This window comes from Python bivittatus, unplaced genomic scaffold (assembly GCF_059951505.1).
Source record: "Python bivittatus isolate LINGU-HERP-01145 unplaced genomic scaffold, Pbiv_v1 ctg000530_np1212, whole genome shotgun sequence".
Taxonomy (NCBI): domain Eukaryota; kingdom Metazoa; phylum Chordata; class Lepidosauria; order Squamata; family Pythonidae; genus Python; species Python bivittatus.
In genome coordinates, this window is record NW_028277085.1 from 168,179 (window position 1) to 187,150 (window position 18,972).

Genomic DNA, 18,972 nt, shown 5'->3' on the forward strand with positions numbered 1-18,972 from the left:
GAGGAAGGGCAGCTTGGCTGCAATCCACTCAAAAGGAGAACTGATTGAGCACTTCTGGAAGCAAAATGTAGAATCCTTGGATATCTGTCTTCCTCAAGCACAGCTCCTGGCCTCCCACTTCCAGAATCGGAAAGTTTGCTGCAATGGACTGGATGCAGCACCCCTGTACCACGGATGAAGCCAAATGATCTGCCAGTGGTCAACTGACACCAACAAGTTGGGTGTTATCATTGGCATGGCACAATCAGCTTGCACATCTATACTTTTGAAAGATACAGAGCCCAGTTCAGAATGAATGACCATTCCTAAAGTAGGCACAGAGCACCCCTTAGTCCTTTCTGCAAATAGCCTTGCTGGGCTAGGAGGAAGAGCCAGGAGACACCCTGGAGGTTGCCGTTTTATGAATGATCTGTCCAGGCAGATCCCGCTTAGAGGCAGCAGCCGAACCCCCCGAGAAGCTGCTCCCCATCTCTTTCCCATCACACCGCGGCAGGAGAAGGGAAGAGAGTTGGCTGTACCGTCCGTTGTCCAGAGGCCCTTCCAGGGCCGATTCTTAGCCAGAAAGGGCCCGGAATGTTTGGTAGAATTCATACGCTATATGCAGTGAACGGGGATCAGCCCTGTGTGTGTATTCATCTGTTCATTTGAATTGGTCCCTGAGAGCAGCCCCAGTCTCACTGCACTGGCACATTCAGCTCAGCCTTAGACTTCCACGGTCGTCCAGCCGAAGGCAGCCTGCCGCAACCATCGTACAAGCACCTTCAGCCAGTAGCAAAGGGAGATGCCCACTGGAACTCCCCACACTGCGCCCCAGGCAAGCCTGTGGACATGGCTGGGAAGAGGAATCCCTCTGAGGATTCTGTAATCTTGGGCAGTGGCTCGCTTACTTGAGCTGCTCCAGCACCAGGTTCAGCATTCCTACCAGCCTCACAGAGACTGTCAGAGATCACAAAGCGGTTCTGAAAATTAAGCAGCTATCAGTTGTGAAAGTCCAGTACAATTTATTTTTCTGGAGCTAAAATGTGTGCCAGGAGACTATAATCTTATTTATGGCTGCAGCTTTATTAAATGTTTGTATTGTCTTGTGTCCATTACAGAGCATGAAAAGCACAGGTTATGCAAGAGCACAGACTATATGAATTTACACTTCAAAGTGAAATGGTTTTATAATGAATATGTGCAAGAGCTCCCCTCATTCAGAGACACAGTGCCTGAATACTCTCTGTAAGTGGGGTGGGGATGAGGTTTGTATGGGGAGAGGGGAGCTTTCATTTCCCGGTTGAACGTAGACTCCTTTCCATCTTCATCCAGCTCAACTTTGAAACCAGAAACCCTTCAAAGAAGTCTAACATCTTTCCTTGACTTCTTATTTTCCACAAAGATGCAGTGAAGAAATGATGGTTCATTTTCCCATCATTGCACTGAACGGAAGATTGTTTGGAGAGATTCTCCAAGGGAAGAGGGCAGCAGACCCAGCAGATGGTGGGTCCAGCCCTCGCTGTTGCAGGAGGCAGAAGAGGCAGCTCTCCTGGGCACGGCATTTCCTTTTTCAGACCATTTGCCCCCCCCCCCCAAAATGTAAGATGCAGCTTCTGCTATGACCATTTACAGAACAAGTGAAAGGGCCACTAAACTAACCTGATTTCTACCCCATCTGCAAAAGACAGTCGTCCTATCGATGTCCCATCATGGTGGGAAGGGGCGAGATTTTATGTCTAAGCCAAGACACATCCATTTGTACCAGCACCATTTTACCCTGAGTGTGCAGTCCTAAAGTGAATTTAGCAGAATCTGGTTTTAAGAGAAAAGACTGCCTGGAAAACCCACCCACACACGTATGTCCAATCCTAGGTGGTTTGAGCCATTTGTCATGCAGTGGCTAGACGAAAATGAGGATGTCTCCATGGAATTCCTTCACGGCGCATTGGGAAGGGACAAGAAAGATGGGGTGAGCAGAATCAAGAAGTGAAGGCCATAACTCCCACCACCCTAACCCCACCTGGATGTAGCCAGCTCTTTTCCCATAAAAAGAGAGCAGAGAGCAGAACGATCAGGAATTGTGGCCCCATCTTAAGAAAGGAGCTGCTGTTGTAGCACTAAACTTAGCTTACCAGTGTGATCCATTGAGTGATGACTGCATTACAGTCTCTCTAAGAGGTAGATTTTGTGGTGATTTCCAAGACCCCCTTTCTTCAAATCCAGTCCTGAAGGGCTCTCTGTTACCCCAAAACGGTAGTACAGCCTCATTTTTGAGAAGAAATAGCTCTTCACACCAGGCTTCTCCACAGTACGTGTTGTTTCTTCTCCCTGCAGTTCCAGCCCACATCAGACCATGCTCTCTTCTCTTGCTCAGTGGTAGATGTCTTCACGCAGCTCAGCCAGAGTTTTGAGATCATAAAGAAGTTAGAGTGTCCTAATCCTGAAGCACTTTCTCATCTCATGAGAAAATTTGCAAAGGTGGGTGCTCTTGTGTTGTATTGTTGCCTTTGTGGTGGAGCCTAATTCGATCTACATGTGTGAGTAGATCACAACAGATTAAAATGGATGGCCTACCTTGAGACTTTTGGAAGATGCTGGAGGTTGCCCCACATTCTTGCTTTTCATCCTGTCAAAGGGTATCTCGTTTTTCTAGCTCTGTGACATATCAAGATAAATCTCAAGGGAAAAAAATGTGTTCTCTAAACTAGCTAGCTGTGATCTGTCTAGAAAACTAGGAATCCATAGAAGTTAAGGAATGCTTGGGGACTTCAAGGGAAGAAGTCAAAAGATGCCAGCTTGGCAGCACGGTAATCTCTCTGTGCATCCAGGCACAGAAAGCCGTGGCTTTTTAATGTGGTTTCAGTTGAGACCAAGTTGTATTGTTGGAAGAGAGATAAGATGTCAGAATACAAGACCGAACAGGATCAGGAGCCCAGCATCGTGTTCTGCTGAGACCAACCAGTTGCCGTTTTGCTCTGCACCCTCCTGCCCAGTTCATGTGAAGAGGTTGCCTCTGAACCTGAAGGTGTTTCATGGCTCTTACTAGTCCATATGCCATGGGTTGTCTCATTTCTTTCTGAAGCCATCTAGGGTGGCAGCAGCTTCACAGCTTCTCTTTGTTTTTTAATGCATTTGTGTGTTGCCCCACAACAGCTTACAAGAACCAAACGTAATAAAAATAATAAGAGTTTAAATGCAAGAAAGAAGAGAAATCGACATGAAATGTAACATTACCACTCAGAAGAAAAAACCAAACTCTCACACACTGATTTTAAAAGGAGAGGTCAAGAGAAGAATCAATCAATCAATTTTATTTTGGTCATAGACCAGCATAGTCAAGAAGTTATTAAAAGGCCTAAACGAACAGAAACATCTTCATCTGATGACCAGGGAGGTGCCAGGCCAGCGTTTCAGGGAAGAGGTACTGCTATTGGGGCTGCTCCTCCCAGGAGTTCCCTGTTTCCATTTACTGAACTGAAACGCTCACTTGCGCCTCTAGGAAAGGGCTCATGTGATGTGGCCTCTGCCGTTTCTCCCCTAACTCTCCCGCCATTCAGTTTTAGTAAATAACCTCCCTGGGCTTCAGTAGTTTTAGCCAGAAGAGATATAATTGTTTGGCTCTTCCTGGATCCTTCTTTATAAATCACTTTCCAGAAACTGCTCTTTAGGATAGATAAAGCTCTTTAAGAATTTTGGGATGGCTACCATCTGCATACGGAAGGTTTGTCACATAGCTTCTGCAGTGAAGAAGGATGCAACGATCTACTGAGGGCGAGTCTGAGGGCGCAGACAGGACTTAGCTTCGTTCCACCCAATTCCAAGAATGGCCCAGACAATGTGGTCTTTTAGATCCTTCCCTGAATAGTCATGCTGTTCCATAGTAACATGTTTCTTTTGTTCTAGATAATCCATAAAGTGCTTACTCAGTATGCTGCAATTATAACAGAGGATTTCAGCTCTTACTGTGATAAGGAAAATGTGGTGAGCAAAGTTTGATTGCTACTTTTTCAGATTTCATACTGAGTTTTGCAACCGTTGTATGATCAATAGGGAACTGAATAGCACAAGGGGAAGAGAGGGAGATAGATTTTCCACCTGAAGAACCCTGTTCTCCTTTGATGCCTAGTGATCCCTATCAGGTTGTGTTCTGCTATCACTTTCCTTGGTATTTTAAGATCTCTTTTGTTTTGCTGATTAGTAGCCCAGAGGGCAGTTTTGCAGGCTAAGGTAACCCCGAGAGCCTTTCCACAACACTCAACTTAGCCAGACCCAGCCTTGCGATAGCAATAATCATCTGCAGAAGGGCGCCCCCTCCTTCCTTTCCAGAGCTTTCAGCGACTGGCTAACCAAAGGTGTTGTCCAGGCCTTGTATGTCTCGAGGCTGCTGATCAGCTGACGCCCATGACTCCTGGGCTTGGATATCATTTATCCACAAAATAAAAGCTGGCCTGTCTGTTGAAGACACCTCCTCCTAAAGTGTAGGGGAAGCACTAGCCAATTTCCCTGCCACAAAGTCCTCATCAAGTCAGAAGTGGTGTTGAACACAAAAAACAGCAGTAGACAACTTGAGTCTGGAGAAGCCAACTGAGATTAACCTGTGGCCAATTGTTGGAGGGAGAGGGGTTGCCAGAAAACAAGAAGATCCAGTTGGTGTGAAGGAGGCCCAAGAACCCAGGACTTTCTAAGGACTGAGATGTCAGTCAAGGAATCAGTGATTGCTACTCTTAAGGCTTTTCTTGTTGGTGTGGCCCACCCCAGCCATGTTTTAGGAAGTCTTGATTCCTGTCTCTTCCTTTCTAAAAGGTAGAAGGATTGTCTTGGCCTAATGCTCCTAAGCAGTCTCCTAATTTTAGGACTGGGCACTTGGCCAAGACCTGTGCATTCTTGCTCTCTCTCCAGCACAGCAGTTTGTCACTCTGCTCATCAGCAGACACAGCTGTCTGGTGGGTGGAGAGCCAGCTGATCTTCCCTAGCAGGATGGGAGTCCATCAGCTTCTTGTGTTCTGATTCTGAGGAATCCATGACATGCAGCACTGTGGTGGATCCAGAGAAAGGAAGGGGTGTTTTTCAATACACAAAGCTGTTTTCCTACAGTGGACAGAAGGGATCACAGTGGTTGCTATGATTGGTTGGACAATCCCTAGAAAGGGAGAGAACATCCCTTCCTCCCAGGTGCAATATTGATTTTGCCGTGGAGATGGAGAACTTTTCCTTTGGTCATCTTCCACTCAGTTTTTCCTCTTGAATTTCCTTTGGAGGTCCTACTGCTTTTTGATCCCATCCCTGGAAGGAAAGGATGCTCTGCCCCATTCAGGTGTTTCTTCAGGTTTTTTTTAGTCCTGCCCACCCAAGCGAGGGGAATCAGCTTTCAGGATACCTACCAACCACTGTAGAAGAATGATCATCATGACAGGTCCAAAGTTCTGCTTAACTCAAAGTAGAATGAGGCAGAACCAGTGTCACGGAAGCAGGGAATCAGAATGGTGTGCTCGGTGGCAGAAATTGCCAGTGAGAGCAAAATGGTACCAGACCTGAGCTGATCATCCTTGAGGACCTAGCCATTCATTTCTCAACAAGCACAAATCCTGCTCCCTGCATAGTGGCCTTCACTTCTATATCACATCTTCGGATCATCCAGGGCTTTTAAGTGGGGATTTCCACATCTGCCTTTGGCCATTTTGAAAGCAATAAGCTGCAAAGTAAGGCTAACTGGGCAGTGCCCACGTAGAGAGATACTCCAGAGGTGCTGCAGGAAAATGCCCGGTAGATCTGCAGGTGCAAATGGGTTTCTAAGAGTTGCTACAAAGACATCCTGCTCATGCCGGCGTAGGCAGTCTGGCAGCTGTTTTTTCAAAGGAGGGGGAAGCCTTACGCCATTTCACTAGAAAGGCCCCAATTCCTGGGCTGGAGAACACAGATCAGGGAGGAGGGACCAGGATGCTGGAAATCGGATCTCAGTCTCACAGCCGCGTCCTCAAGCAAGATTTGCTTTCTGATGCCCTTAAGCCTGCCCCAGACCGGGGAACGGCACAGCTGAATGAAGCGACAGGAGCAGGGGAACCCTTTGCTCATCATGTCTGCTGTGCAGCTCTTCCTCCCAGCTGCTCATTCAGTAGGGCGGCTTACAAACCTCCAGGGGGTCTTCTGGGACTTCTCAGCCAGTCTTTACACCCCTTTCCCCAAGCCTCGTGATCTCTTGCCCGGTCAGTTCTCTCTCAGCGGCTCATACCCAGTAAGCTAAGGCAGCTTCCCTCCTTGTGGTTTCCAGCCCTGTATCTTGATGAACAACATTCAGCAGCTGCGAGTGCAACTTGAGAAGATGTTTGAAGCCATGGGCGGGAAAGAGGTGAGTGGTCAGCTACTGCCTTGAATGCAGAACTCTTCCCAAGCATTGGGCAGCCAAGAAGAGGAAGGAGAGCAGCGCCTGTGCCCTGGAAAGGGCCTTGGGAGCAGCTGGCAGGGTTGCCAAAGACTGACAGAGGTTGAGTAGCTCTGCCCCCGCATCTCCTTCAGTTTCGTGGCTGTGGACCTGCGGGCACAGTGCGGGGCACCCTCGTTTGCTGTGCTCAAGCACGTGCCGTCTCTTCCTCCAGGGTGGTGTTTTTTAAGCTTGGCTCAACAGTGGGAGGCCACAGGCAGGTCCACCCCATTTACAGCTCCCAGAGACACGTCAGGTCTGGCTTTTGTGTCCCTGGGGAGCTAGGCCGTTTGAGGAACCCCCTCTTGCTCATGTGACTATTTGGAGGAATGGGGGGCAAAATGGCACCGTTTTTGCCTCTTCAAGTCCCCCGGATGCAGAGGAGAACAGATCTAAAGCCATTGGCCCCTTCCTACTGCACCAGGGCCACAAGACCCCCCTGCTGCACCAGGCCAAAAGAGCTTGTCCTCTTTCCTGGCCAAAAGCTGAGAGAGAGAGGCGATGTCACCCCAGATCTGCACCTCGTTCCCTGATTCCTCCTCTGCTGCTGCCCTCCTGCCCTGCCATGGGGCAGGCTGGGGAGATCTACCTGGCAGGCAGGTGGGCAGGTTCATCCACCTGTCTAGAGGTAGCCTTTGGGCTCCTTGCTTGGAATTGATTTGTTCCCAGGCCTGCCAGTCACAACCTGGGGTGGGGGTGGGGGCACGCCCATGTTTGTCTGTAATGTGTCATCCTGTCTTTGTCTACTGCCTTTAATTCGCCACCCTTGAGAAGAAGCAAGAAGGCAAGCACTTTTCCTACGAGGTTTGTGATGGCGAGCACTTTCGCGTCTCCTGTTTCCAGCCACCTGTTTGGGGCGCTGAAGAGTTGCGTGGGCGAGGTCTGTGGGTCTGTGTGTGAAAGGGGTGCCTGCAGAGATGTGCAGTCATCAGAAAGATCCTCCTGACTGCCCAGTCTGTGCTCCAGTTTTTCAGTGGGCAGAAAGCAGGCTTCTGGGTGCAAAGGGTGAGACAGTTGGCTTTCAAAACCATTTGGTAGCATTGGAAGCTGCGGCTTAATCTGAAGCTCTTGGACTTCAGTTGATTGGCTCCTCCTGAAACCAACTGGGCAGAAGGAAAGACCCCACTTTAGATGGTGGGTGCAGATTAAGGCCCACTGAAGAGGGTGGGGTGGGGAGAATGGCAGCAGACACAGCCTTTAATATCTCAGCAGACAAGTGCAAGTGCACGAGCTCGCTTGCTCTCCCTTCCACACAAACATGCACACGGTGGCCTCCAGCGTGGTTTGCAAAATTTCTGGGAGTAGGAATACGTTTGGCCTACTCCTCTGCACTGTGTTCAGGCAAGAGGCGATCAATTCCCCAGATCTCCCCCAACCTCACTAAAGGGCTGCAGAGCAGAGCAGAGCACTCCCTTTCTCCCTCCACCTCAGCCTTGGGAAACTGAGGAGAGGCCCTCAGTCCAACCCAGCAGAAGCTCCCAGGGAGAACCTGGGCGCATGTGGAGTCTGAGGCAGCCCTGCATTCAGGCCAGGAGGCTGGTGGCTGGTGAGAAGCTCGTCTCCTGCAGCCTCGGTTGGGAGGGTGGAGCTGCCTGACTGCTGGTCTCTGCCCCCCATCCCAGAGCTTGGGGAGGCTGCAAGGAGCTTGTTCGTGGCAGCGTGAGAACACCTCAGCCTTGTTTGGCCATCTGGGCTGAAGCAAGAGATTAAAGTGCCTCCACCATTTCAGGAACCCGTTTGACGGGTTCAGTTCCTCTGGCCCCCCACCATTACCTCATGTAGCTCTAGGCAGTGCCCCATGGCACACAAACGGGTACACCAGCATCCAGTTCAAGCCTGGGAGATCTCCAGGAGACTGTTGGCACACTCTGGCTGCTGTTTATCAGTGAATGTGGTGGGGCAGAGGGCGAGGTTCCCGAGCCCAGCTACCATGCTGCTTTCCCACGCCCCTCACAGTCTCTAAGACAGCTTCGGGAGGTCCGCAGTCAGGAATGGGTCATCACTGCCATTGCATGGAGCCCCCTCCCCTCCCCCCTCCCTCCCTCCCTCCCTCCCTCCTTCCTTCCTTCCTTCCCTCCCTCCCTCCCAAGGGCTCTCTGTGCTTGCCAAGAGGGGTTGCCTCTGTGACTTGCCTTGTGTCCAAGAGACTAGCAGGAGGCATGTGGGCACCAAGCATGCCAGAGGCACACCAGGTGCGGCCAAACTCTGTTGGGGGACGAAGCGGGCACAGTCACACGCATCCTGGGATGTTGTAAACAGCTTCCTCTCTGCGTATCCTTCCTCTAGAAACGGCATGACTTCGAAGAATTCCTCGCACATGTTTCATTGCTGGGTGTTTGGCTTCTATCCACCATTAATGCGAAACAGCGTGGAAACTCCTTGTCATGATTCAGCCAGCTGCAAAAATGGAGTGGGGGGGAGAAATGGGCTGCTTTGTGGAGCCCCAAGGTGAGGGAGCACTGGGGCCTTGGCATTGGAGTTGCCCCTTGACAGGTCTACTTCGACTCCCTGAACTGCAGAGGGCCCTGCTGAAGGCAGAAGGGGGGAGGCCGCAGACCAGAGGAAGCTGCTACCTGTGGCATCTGTCAGAGACCCCTTAGGACCCGTTGGGATATTCCCCTTTCATCCCAAGAGGTGCTGGATTCCACGTTCGTTTTCCATTAATGCCATCTAATGGATGGGTATTCTCTCTCTTTCCCTGCTGACTGTGCCGGAGCATGGAGGCAAGGAGGAAGGAGAGGCTAATCTCGCCCGTGTCTTCTTTTCAGCTGGACCCCGAGGCCAGTGAGGTCTTGAAAGAGCTGCAGACCAAGCTTAGCAGCGTCCTAGATGAGCTCAGTGTGACCTACAGCGCCAGGTAAGGCCACGTTCCTGTGCACTGGGGCCTCATCCTGCAGATCCACGGCAACGGCTCACCCCTCACCTTTTCCTTGAGGCCTGGAGAAGACCTGCAGAAAAGGGAAGCTCATGGGCTCGGCTGGAGAACCGTACCGGTGTTTGCGTGGCTCTAAGGGGCAGATTGTTGGGACCAAATGCTGAGGGGTTGGGGGTTTCTTTAAGCCCGACGAAGCTTTGAGTCTGCTTGAAAATAACTTTTATTTAGGGGTGGCTGTACGATTAGTTTTAGTCTGGATAAAGTAGATGGTTTATAAGCAGCTTTTTAAAGCAGTGCTGCATTATGCATTCGGTGGCTCTGGTTTTGTTAGGCATTATGATACTGTTTCCAGTTTTAGTAATCTGACTTGTAAGGGATTTTCCTGGAAGTCAGATTATTAATATATTCCACGGATAATAAGTGAGATTTCTAGATACAAAACTCTTTCACTTTGGCATCAGTGGGAAGGGAAGGGAGGATGAAACAGGCACCTAGAGGTGACAACGATGGTGGTGAAGGAGAAGAAGAAACTTTTTTGCAAAGGGCCTTCAGTCCAAACGGTCCTAGGAAACCTCAACCAAGGCAGCCTCCCAGTTGGGATGCACCCCATCCTGGGCGGCCAGGTCCCTCCCTCAGGAGATCATCCGGCTCGCTCTGTGGCAGCCGGGGCCTGGGGAGGTGGAAGAAGGCAGCAGCAAGGGGCCCCAGCGCATGAGACGGGCAAGGAGGTGATGGCAGGCAGGAGTAGGGGACATCTTGTGTGTCTACCCGTCCGTCTGTCCTTCCTTTCCTTTCTGGGTCCTCTTAGTTTCCAGCTTCTCATTGAGGAGTGTGTGGCACAAATGAGCACGGAGTTAAACCGGCTGAGAGGAAACGGAGCAGTGGGAAGCAAAAGCAGCAGCGCCCTGCAGGCCGAGACTGTGCTGCGCCCCTTGATGGAGTTCCTTGACAGAACGTAAGCACGGGAGGCTGCGATCTGGCACGTTCAGCAGATGGTGCCACAGCCAGGCAGAACAGGGGGAGGCGCCGATGCCAAGCCTGAGGCCTGTCCAGCACCCGTCCTAATGCCTTGAGCCCTCTGGATGAGACCTTCCTGCTCTTCCACCCTTCCCTTCATTGCTCCCTCCCCACAACCCTCTGGCTTGCGTTGGGTGGCAGGTCCTCCAGGCGGTCCCCTGCCCCTCCCGGAGGACTGCGCCTCAGGGTAGAGGATGACCCGGGGTCTCCTGCTAGGAAAAATCACCTGCCTCCCAGAGCAGAGGGTTGGATTGCAAGCGTCCATCCTGCACGGTTCGCGGGGGCTGCGGAGATGAGGGAGCAGCGGTGCTTCCCCTGAGAAGGCCTCATCCAGCGCTCTATGTCAGGGGCTCCCCTGCTTGCAGATGCTGCTAGCTGACACGCACAGAGTGTGCATCTTGGCCCAAGGCTAGAGATGGCTTTGTTTCTTTGCAGCTTAAGCACCTCAGCCAAAATCTGTGAGAAGACCGTTCTGAAGCGGCTGTTGAAAGAGCTCTGGAAGTTGGTCCTGAGCAAAATAGAAAGGCAGATTGTGCTCCCACCCCTGGCGGACCAAACCGTGAGTCTCCAAGCCACCCCCAGCCCATGGGCAGCTCCTTGTTCATTCAGCCGTAAAAACTTAAACATTTGGCCTGCCAACCTTCGCTGCAAGGGAGGCGCTCAGGTATTCAGCCTATTGCACATTAGAAGGGCAGATGTTTAAAAGGTGGAGCTCCTTCTGCAAGAGGAAATAGTGGGTACCCTTCTTTTCCTCTCTCTGGTGTTTAAAGTTGAGGGCTGGTTCCTGTGGAGCCGTGCCTTTCTTTCAGCCAGCTGATGTAGAGGGCCTAGGGAATGGCCTTAAAGGACAGAAGGACGAACCGCTACCAAGGCCACAGTCAGATAAGAGGGGCTTGAGCCCGAGCCAGAAAAATAACGTACGACTCTTAGTCTGGTCTACCTTGTGGGGCTGGCAGTTCCCTCCTGGAATGCTCAGCTGGCAGCCTTGGAGCGCCCTCTCCCTGTTGGCTGCAGGAGATCCTTCGCTTGAGTAGAGGACGGGGAAGCAGCCAGATGGTCCAGAGGTGAGGATGCCCTCTGGAATTGTGCCTCATCTTCCCCTCTTTGGCTTCTCCTCAGGGCCCCCCAATGATTCTCAGTGCAGCCAAAGATTTCAGCCAGTTGTCAAAGCTGAAGGTAAGTGGGTCTGGGCAGCAGAGAGATGCAGAGTGACGCAGTGGCCTCCACCATGGGGCACACTGCGTGCCTGAAGCCCCAGAGGAGGTCTTTATGGTGCAGATTCCCCTGCCAGAGGTACAGCAGGATCTAGAACAGTGCACCACCTCAAGTGCACACGTGCAAAGACATCCACGTGTGTCTCTCTGCGCCCTTGAGGTCTTCCACCCGAGTGATCCATCTGCAGCTCTCCTGCCCCCAGGGCCTTCTCTGCAGCCTCCTTTGCCACTGTCATTGTCTGCAGCAGCAGCAGCAGCTGAGCACTCAGAGGAAGAGCGTGAAGGAGGCCAGAACTGCTGCTTCTGCTGCTTGAGGTAGAAGGGGAACAACACTGTGCCCTTCCGCTGGCGTGGAAGCAAGTTCATGACTGGTAGTTTCTCCCCAGTAAAACAGTTCAAACTTGCCCCAGGTTTGCTGCTAGTGCAGGTTCATCACAGTGAGCAAGGGACTTTGCCCCCATCGCTGCAACACCCGCAGCATGCCCCTCCCACCCTCCCCCTCTTTGCCCTGCTCTTGCCATTTTGAGCTCCAGTCTCCTCCTCAGTTCTGCAGCAGGTAGAAGCTGCTGGTGCCTGCCAGGGTGCGGGACCACGTGTGTGCAGTTGCCATTTTCTTTTGTGTTAATGGGTTCTTTGAGGGAGGGGCGAGAGCCAGGGGGGCAGTCTGGCCAGATGCCTTTGGGAACCCCAAAAATAAAGCAAGAGGCAATGGCCTTCTTTGACATTGTTCTCCAGTAACTATAATTCAGAGATAGCTTGCTCCTGAACTTGGAGGCTGATGGCAACCTTTCCTTCTCCATGAACAGGTCCGTCCGTCTTAGCCTGTGGAGCTTTTTCCTAGAGACTCAGGGCTCTGCATTAACAATGGTGTTCTCTCCAGAGCGGCACAAGTGCCTGTTCTGAAAACAGGGAAGTTAATGCTTTGTTGGAACATCCCATTGCAAGAAGGCTTGTTGTAGGCGTGGCATGGAGGATATGATCAGTAAAGAGTTCCGTGCAAGAAGATGCCCCACCTGACCCACAGAGTTCCTCAGTTGTTGACTGCTGCTGTTTTTTTCAGGACCACGTCATCCGAGAAGAAGCAAAAAGCCTGACACCAACACAGTGTGCAATAATGGAAGTGGTTCTGGCCGCCATTAAGGTAAAGTGGGAGGAGGGTGTGCCCAGCGGGCACAGCCAGGCTAGTCTCTTCTCCTTCCTGTGGGGCAGGAATGGCAGTGGGGGCAGGAAGCCAGTCTGTCCATCTGTCTGTCCAGCCTTGTCAAGCCTCCTGAGCTAGATACCCTAAGGCACCAGCCCAGGCAAGGCTTCCTTCTCTCAGACCTGGTAATTGGTTGACAGGAATTTTAGGAGGCAAAAAGAGTCCACTATTAAAAGATGCAACAAATTAATTAGCTTTCTCTTTTAGTAACTAGAGGAGACTACAAAACTGACTTGGTCAATTTAAAAATGCATCAGCCCCAGCTGGAGGTGAGAAGGTCAGAACAAATTAAGAGCTCAGCAGGATAAAAAGAGTCTTCTTGCCATATTGTGGCTAAGAGGGAGAGAGATGAGGTCTTTCTTGGGGAAGAATCTCTTTTATGTCACCCCCAAACCTCTGCCCAGTTTTCTCCAAGGCTGATTTTAAAAGCTGATCCAACTCATCATCTGGCATCATGAAATCATCCAATGGAAAAACATAGAATTGCCACCTGATTTTGAAAATGTGCTGGGAATAGCAGCGAGAAGTGTAGAGAAAAATGCAGCATCTGTCCTGATTCTTTTCTTTAGCATCAGAACATAACCAATCAGCAGCAAATTTCAGAGGGCTACATACCAGCTTGCATAGCCACTCATTTGCCTAACAGCTTTTCCTTGTCGTGACCTTTTGTTGCGTACCTGAGAGTGCCGTCAAATACCTTGTGTTTCCTTGGTGGGTTCATTTCCAAGCACATGGGGACCCAGTCCACAGGCCATGGGTCCTGGATCATGTGGGGTTGGGGGTTGGGCTAGTGTGTTGTGTAGAAACTTAGATCCAGTCAGTGCTGGGTTGCAGGAAGTTTTGTTTAATGCTAAACAGCCTGGGATTGTTTGTGCTTGAACCATCCTCCCCTGGTCAGCTGTTCATACAAACAGGGATAAGAGCTTTAATGGAGAGTTGGACCCCCTCCCTGCTGCTGGCACAGGGATAGGATCCTGCAAAAATGGGCTCCTCCATCTTTTTCATGCACAGCTCTCTCAGTTTGACCAGAGCATCTGTGAGGGTGTTTCCCCCAGGACAGCGCCTGGTTGAGTCAGACATGTCATGTTAACACTCTGCCAGTTGCTTGTGGCTGTGTACCCTTGTCCTATTTCAAAGCAATCTTTCTGCTTAAGTGTTGTTAGGTTGATATGTTGTCCCTGGGAAAAGCTGGTTTCATATACTTATTCCTGCCGCTGTTGTTTCCTCTGGTGTCCGAGCAACTCAGAAGCAAACAGATCATCTTTGGATGAATCCTCATCTTTTTGCCCTTTTTTTAGCAATATTTTCATGCTGGAGGAAGTGGGCTGAAGAAGAGCTTTCTGGAGAAAAGTCCAAACTTGCAGTCTCTCAAATATGCACTGAATCTTTACACGCAGACCACAGATGTTCTGATCAAGAAATTCATTGATACCCAGACTTCTCAAAGTGAGTGAGTTGGCAAATGCATGAGCCTCTCTTTGGAGTTTCATGGCCAGCAGTCCAAACCTTTGATGCAAGTCTGCAAGACTGGGGGGGGGGGGGGGGGAGGCATGAGGGAACGGTGGGGAGTCTGGGGTTCTCTTGCTCGAAGACGGTTTGCAGTATTTATGTTTAGCCAGTCCCAGTGCAAAAAAGATCGCTTTGACTGAGGTAAAGCTCACAGCATTGAGCCTTGACCAGAGCTAAGAAGACACTATTTGGGTTTACTTGGGCACAGAGTGAGCCTTCTCCAAGTTGACGCCCTCAGAGAAAGGCCCATTAGTTTTGCCAGGAAAGGATGGTCCCTGGCTGGAATGTGGAATGACCACGTTTCATGTCCAGGAGGTACAAGGGATAATGTGCACAGCACAGCCACCGAAAAGCCTTGAGAGCCACTGGGGAGAGGGGAGCAGTCGTCGTCATCTCCTCCTGCCCCCTCCGCCGCCCTAGGGTGCAGGCTGTGGGAGGGATCCCTGGCCTGGATGGTTCGGCTTTGTCTTACCTATCCCTTCCAGCCCAACAGGTGGGGCCGGGGGATGCCATGGGAGTTTCCCCTTGCTCTGTGGCCAGATTGCTTTGCCTTCCCTCAGTTGGTTAAACAGACTGCTGGAATGTCAGCAGGTTAGGGGCAAAGCTTTCACTGTTGTGGGGGGTTTGGATCTGGTTTTATTTGTGTGTGTGTTTTCCCCAGGATCCATCTGCCCCCTCCAGAGCTGCTATGGCAGCATTAATCCACTTAGGTTACAGCCAGGAATCAAGTCCCTGTTTTCCACTTACGTTGTTATTGAGATGTGGGAGAATCTCTAGGACTCTTCTGCTTCTGTAAGACAGTCTGCCCCCTGCCCTGCCAAGCTACGGGGGTGTCTTGTTAATCAGGGAGCCTGGCTTCCTAGAGAGCAGAAGAGCCTTCCAGTTACACCACAGGATTCTGAGCGGGGGAGCAATCAGTGGGACTTAAAAAGATGCCTCTGCCCGCTGAGGAGCATCAGCAGCCTCTAGTTCCATACTGCCCTTGAGTTCCTCCTCAGAAATAGGCTCGGGGGAGGGAGGCCTCATGCTGCCCCAAGGACAGGGCACCTTCAGTTCTGGGGCCCGGTCCTGTGGTGTTTCAGTGGTGCCACCTCAGTTCCAAGGAAGCATTAAAGCTTGGCTCTTGCAGTGCACCTGTGCCAAGGAAGTCTTCTGGCCCCTGCTGAAATGTGTGGCCCCACTGCAGCCTGGAGGGTGAATTGAATCAGTGTCTTAATCTCAAACAGGAAAGATGGAGATTGTGACAGTGGCATTACAGCAACGCTTTTCCTGTCTTCTTGGTATGCCAATTCACACCCAATTCCCAACCCTAACCCTGCTTCCCTTAACTAATACTGTGTGGACAGTGATGAATGAGCTTTGTCGAAAGGCTGAGGCTCTAAATTGGTGGCGGCGGCGGCAGCAGCAGTGTTGGCTGATGAGCAGGGAGGGAGGGCTGCTTTCTGACTTGAACCAGGCAGACATCCAAATATCGTCCCAGGTGCTTCCCTAGGGCATCACCCCACCGATCTGCTTGCCTCTGCTGTGCAGTTGATCAGCGTGAAAAACTGGCCTCCCTGGACTCTGAGCAAATGTTACTTCTTTCCCGTCCTGTGTGGTTGGACTGTGGGGACCACTCCGCTGTCTTCGTTTTAAAGGCTGAGTATTACGCCAAGGAGCCCCTTGAAGCTGGGAGGACACAGCCTAGGCTGCGCCTTTGCATTCACCACAGGCCTTCTGCAGGGCGCTCCCTTCCTCATCTCCAGGGCCCAGCCACCTTCTTCAGTCTCAGTTTCAGTTTCCTGAACTGCTTGAGTGGCTTCCTGCAGACCATCATTGGGCTTAGCCTGGCAGTCATGGGTGGTAGATGTTGATGGAGGGAAAGGTGGCAGAAAAAGCAGCAGTTTTCCTTGCTCAGGGACACTCAGGCGATCTGGCTTCCAAACTGCATCTCTCCTAAAGGCACTTTTCATCTACACATACACCTTTTCTGCTGCAGGGATACAAGAATATTGATAAAAAACGGGAAAGTTGCATTTTCCATGTTACTCAAGTAAATCCTCATGCCCTTCCTGAGGCTTTTCCATCCCAGGGCATTTGTTCTCAGCTCTGAGCTCTGAGTTTTCCAAGAGCCTTCATGGAACTTGCTTCCCACAATGCCAACCATCGGTTGTGGCCCAAACCAGAGTTCTGGGCACTGTCTCCAGGTCACAATCTTCCTTCTGTTGCAGGTCAAACAACAGACAACACGGTGGGGGAGATTAATCTCCAGGTGGATCTGGCAACACATCCTGCAACTGGCGAGCATAAAGTCACTGTCAGAGGTATACTTTGCAATGCCTCCTTGTCACACCCTGCCTAGGCACTCTGTCTTCTTCAGTTTTTAGCTGCTTTGGGATGGGCAGTTGAAAAGAGCCCAAGTGGGATGGAGAAGGATAGTGGGTCTTTCTTTTTCATTTGCTAGAACTCAGTTTTGTTTCCCTGTTTGTTCAAAGCCAGGATGGTGGCTGGGAGGACATTAAAAATGGCTGCTGCATGACTGAGTCACCTGTGATCGTTTGTTGCAGCACACAAGGATGAATAAAGTGTCTCAAGGCATGACTGCCTCAGTCAGTTGCATTGCCTGAGTAAAGCAATTAGTTAAGAGACAGCATCATTTCAACCTCTGCTATCCAGAGAGAGATGACTGAGGAGACAATGTGCTTTTTTCCTTTCCTGGCCATTCTCCAGCCATATTCCCCCCACCACCCTGACTTTGGTGAACACGGCTCATCCTCTCAGCTGTACTTGACATAAGATAAAGAGGAGGGGTTGGGTGAGTGGGTCCATAAGACCTGCCATGTTGTGAAATGTGTCTGCCTGTGGTCACCGTTGCTGTTCGCAGTTGTAGCAATTGACAACCTCCGCTGGCGGACCAATGCCACGTTCCGCCCCTTTGTGGAGGTCTGCATTCTGGGGCCCAGCCTGAGCAACAAGAGGAGGAAGCACGGCACCAAGAGCAAGAGCAACACCTGGTCCCCGAAGTACAATGAAACGTTCCAGTTGTAAGTGGCTTTTGCCGCCTCCATGGCTGACCCCCCCCCCCCCGAGTAGCTGGCTGTCATGTTTTTGAATCCCTGCCTTTCCCATCTTCCTAGCCTTCTGAGCAGCGAAGAACGGCCCAGTGCTTACGAGCTTCACCTCTCAGTGAAGGACTACTGCTTTGCGAGGGAAGACCGACTCATTGGTGTGGCTGTGGTCCAGCTCCGAAGCATCCTGGAGAGAGGAAGCTGCAGCTCTGCTTGGCACCCCCTGCGGAGAAGCATCTGCTTGGATGAGGCTGGGCTGACAATCCTGCAGATTCTTTCTCAGAGGACCAGTGACGAAGTTGCAAAGGAGTTTGTCCGGCTCAAGTCAGAAACCCGGTCCGTTGAAGAAACAGCCTGAAATTCCTTGTAAGGAAATGCAAACTTCCAGCCCTGACATCCTTGACCTGTCTTATCGATGTATGAATCATGCATGTGTGCGCAACTCTGTGGGAATGTTTGACTCTGTTTCTGTGTTTGCCAGAACATAAATTACTATATTTGCAAGGTATGTCCAAGAGCTGTCAATCTTTCCTACATGTTCAGGTTCTTAAGGAAGAAATGGAATTGTTCCAATGAAGTGCCAAAACTGCAGTGAATAGCAACATTAGGAAAGGCATCTTTTGAGATACTGATCTTGTCTCATAACAGCCCCTTTCTCGTTGCCACGTCCTGTCTCTGTTTAACTATCCTACTGCCCGTGCAACATCATGTTTCTGCAGACCCATTTCTCCAGCATCTCTTTGGACGCTTGGCCTTGTTTCCTCCCACTTTATGCAAAATCTGTTTAAGTCTTGCTTCTAAAATCCTTTTTCTACCATCTACAGGTGCAGTTACTTCAAGAAAGTGTTTGTAATTTTATAGTTGCTGATTTAAAGAAATGATTTTTTGCATACAAATCTTTAAAAAGTGGAAATGTTTTATGCTGACCTTTTTTCTCCAGTCTTTCATACTTACCACTGTGAGGAAGAGCTGGCAGAGCAAGTTCTCAAGAAGTCTGGCCACGTTTGTTACCGATGTTTAATATCTTGAGATAAGTTTGCTCTCCAAAGCCACCAAGGTAACACCCTATTTGTATTAAGGAGTAATTTTGTCCCTGGGTCCAGTGCTTTGTGGGGCCAGATGGGTCCTGGGCATACATAACCTGCTCTCTCGGCAAAGCCTCCCCTGCTCCATTCAGTGGGGAGAGGGCTCCCTGGGGATATCTTGCTTCCTCCTTTGTGGCCCAATGGAAGAAGGGGAAGACAAGGTACCTGTAGCAGGGCCTCTGGAGGGAGGAGGAGGTGCCGCAGACGGATGCCGGCAATCCTTGGCTTGAGGTCCTCGGAGTGCGAGGAGGATTCCCGGTGAGTGAACTTCAGTACAGTGTGCTAGTTTCCCAGGGTTGTGTTGTGTGAAATGGTGTTGGACTATACAGGGTTAATTAGATGGAGCGTGTTGGTGAGTGGTATCCATCAAGAAGCAATTTTGCTGTTAACATTTCTCACTCTGGCTGTTACAGATGTTGTTTTAGATTCTTAGCTGAAGTCTCAATTAAGTGCTTTCTTATTTTTTATTTTTATTTTCATAAAAGTTCAAAAGTTTCTACTTATGCAACATGCTATGTCCTGCATGGAGGCAAACATCCATGTGATGTAAATATATTTCATGAGAAATTGTAAAATAAAGCCAGAAGAAACTGTTCCTCATTGTTCCTTATTGGCCCGTCAGTTCCA

The 18,972-nt window shown here is 50.5% G+C and overlaps 1 protein-coding gene across 7 annotated transcripts in view; it reads left to right on the forward strand.

Moving 5' to 3' along the window:
• Window positions 1–18,972, forward strand: part of UNC13C (unc-13 homolog C) — an 81,760-nt gene that overhangs the window by 52,286 nt on the left and 10,502 nt on the right. For 2 of the 7 annotated variants that reach the window (XR_015797457.1, XR_015797458.1), the window contains exons 19-34: window positions 1,098–1,224; window positions 1,852–1,948; window positions 2,314–2,457; window positions 3,883–3,960; window positions 6,248–6,325; window positions 9,166–9,254; window positions 10,081–10,227; window positions 10,725–10,848; window positions 11,409–11,465; window positions 12,564–12,644; window positions 14,003–14,150; window positions 15,440–15,493; window positions 16,424–16,516; window positions 17,077–17,236; window positions 17,330–17,626; window positions 18,201–18,317. Coding sequence is in view for 3 of the 7 variants with exons in the window: in XM_088148189.1 (XP_088004315.1) it covers window positions 1,098–1,224; window positions 1,852–1,948; window positions 2,314–2,457; window positions 3,883–3,960; window positions 6,248–6,325; window positions 9,166–9,254; window positions 10,081–10,227; window positions 10,725–10,848; window positions 11,409–11,465; window positions 12,564–12,644; window positions 14,003–14,150; window positions 15,440–15,493; window positions 16,424–16,516; window positions 17,077–17,236; window positions 17,330–17,618 (1,766 nt within the window). In the remaining 4 variants the exon portion in view is untranslated. Of the gene's footprint in view, window positions 1–1,097; window positions 1,225–1,851; window positions 1,949–2,313; window positions 2,458–3,882; window positions 3,961–6,247; window positions 6,326–9,165; window positions 9,255–10,080; window positions 10,228–10,724; window positions 10,849–11,408; window positions 11,466–12,563; window positions 12,645–14,002; window positions 14,151–15,439; window positions 15,494–16,423; window positions 16,517–17,076; window positions 17,237–17,329; window positions 18,962–18,972 lie in introns of those variants that run through there. The other 5 variants (XR_015797456.1, XR_015797455.1, XM_088148189.1 and 2 more) reach the window with 4 other exon arrangements.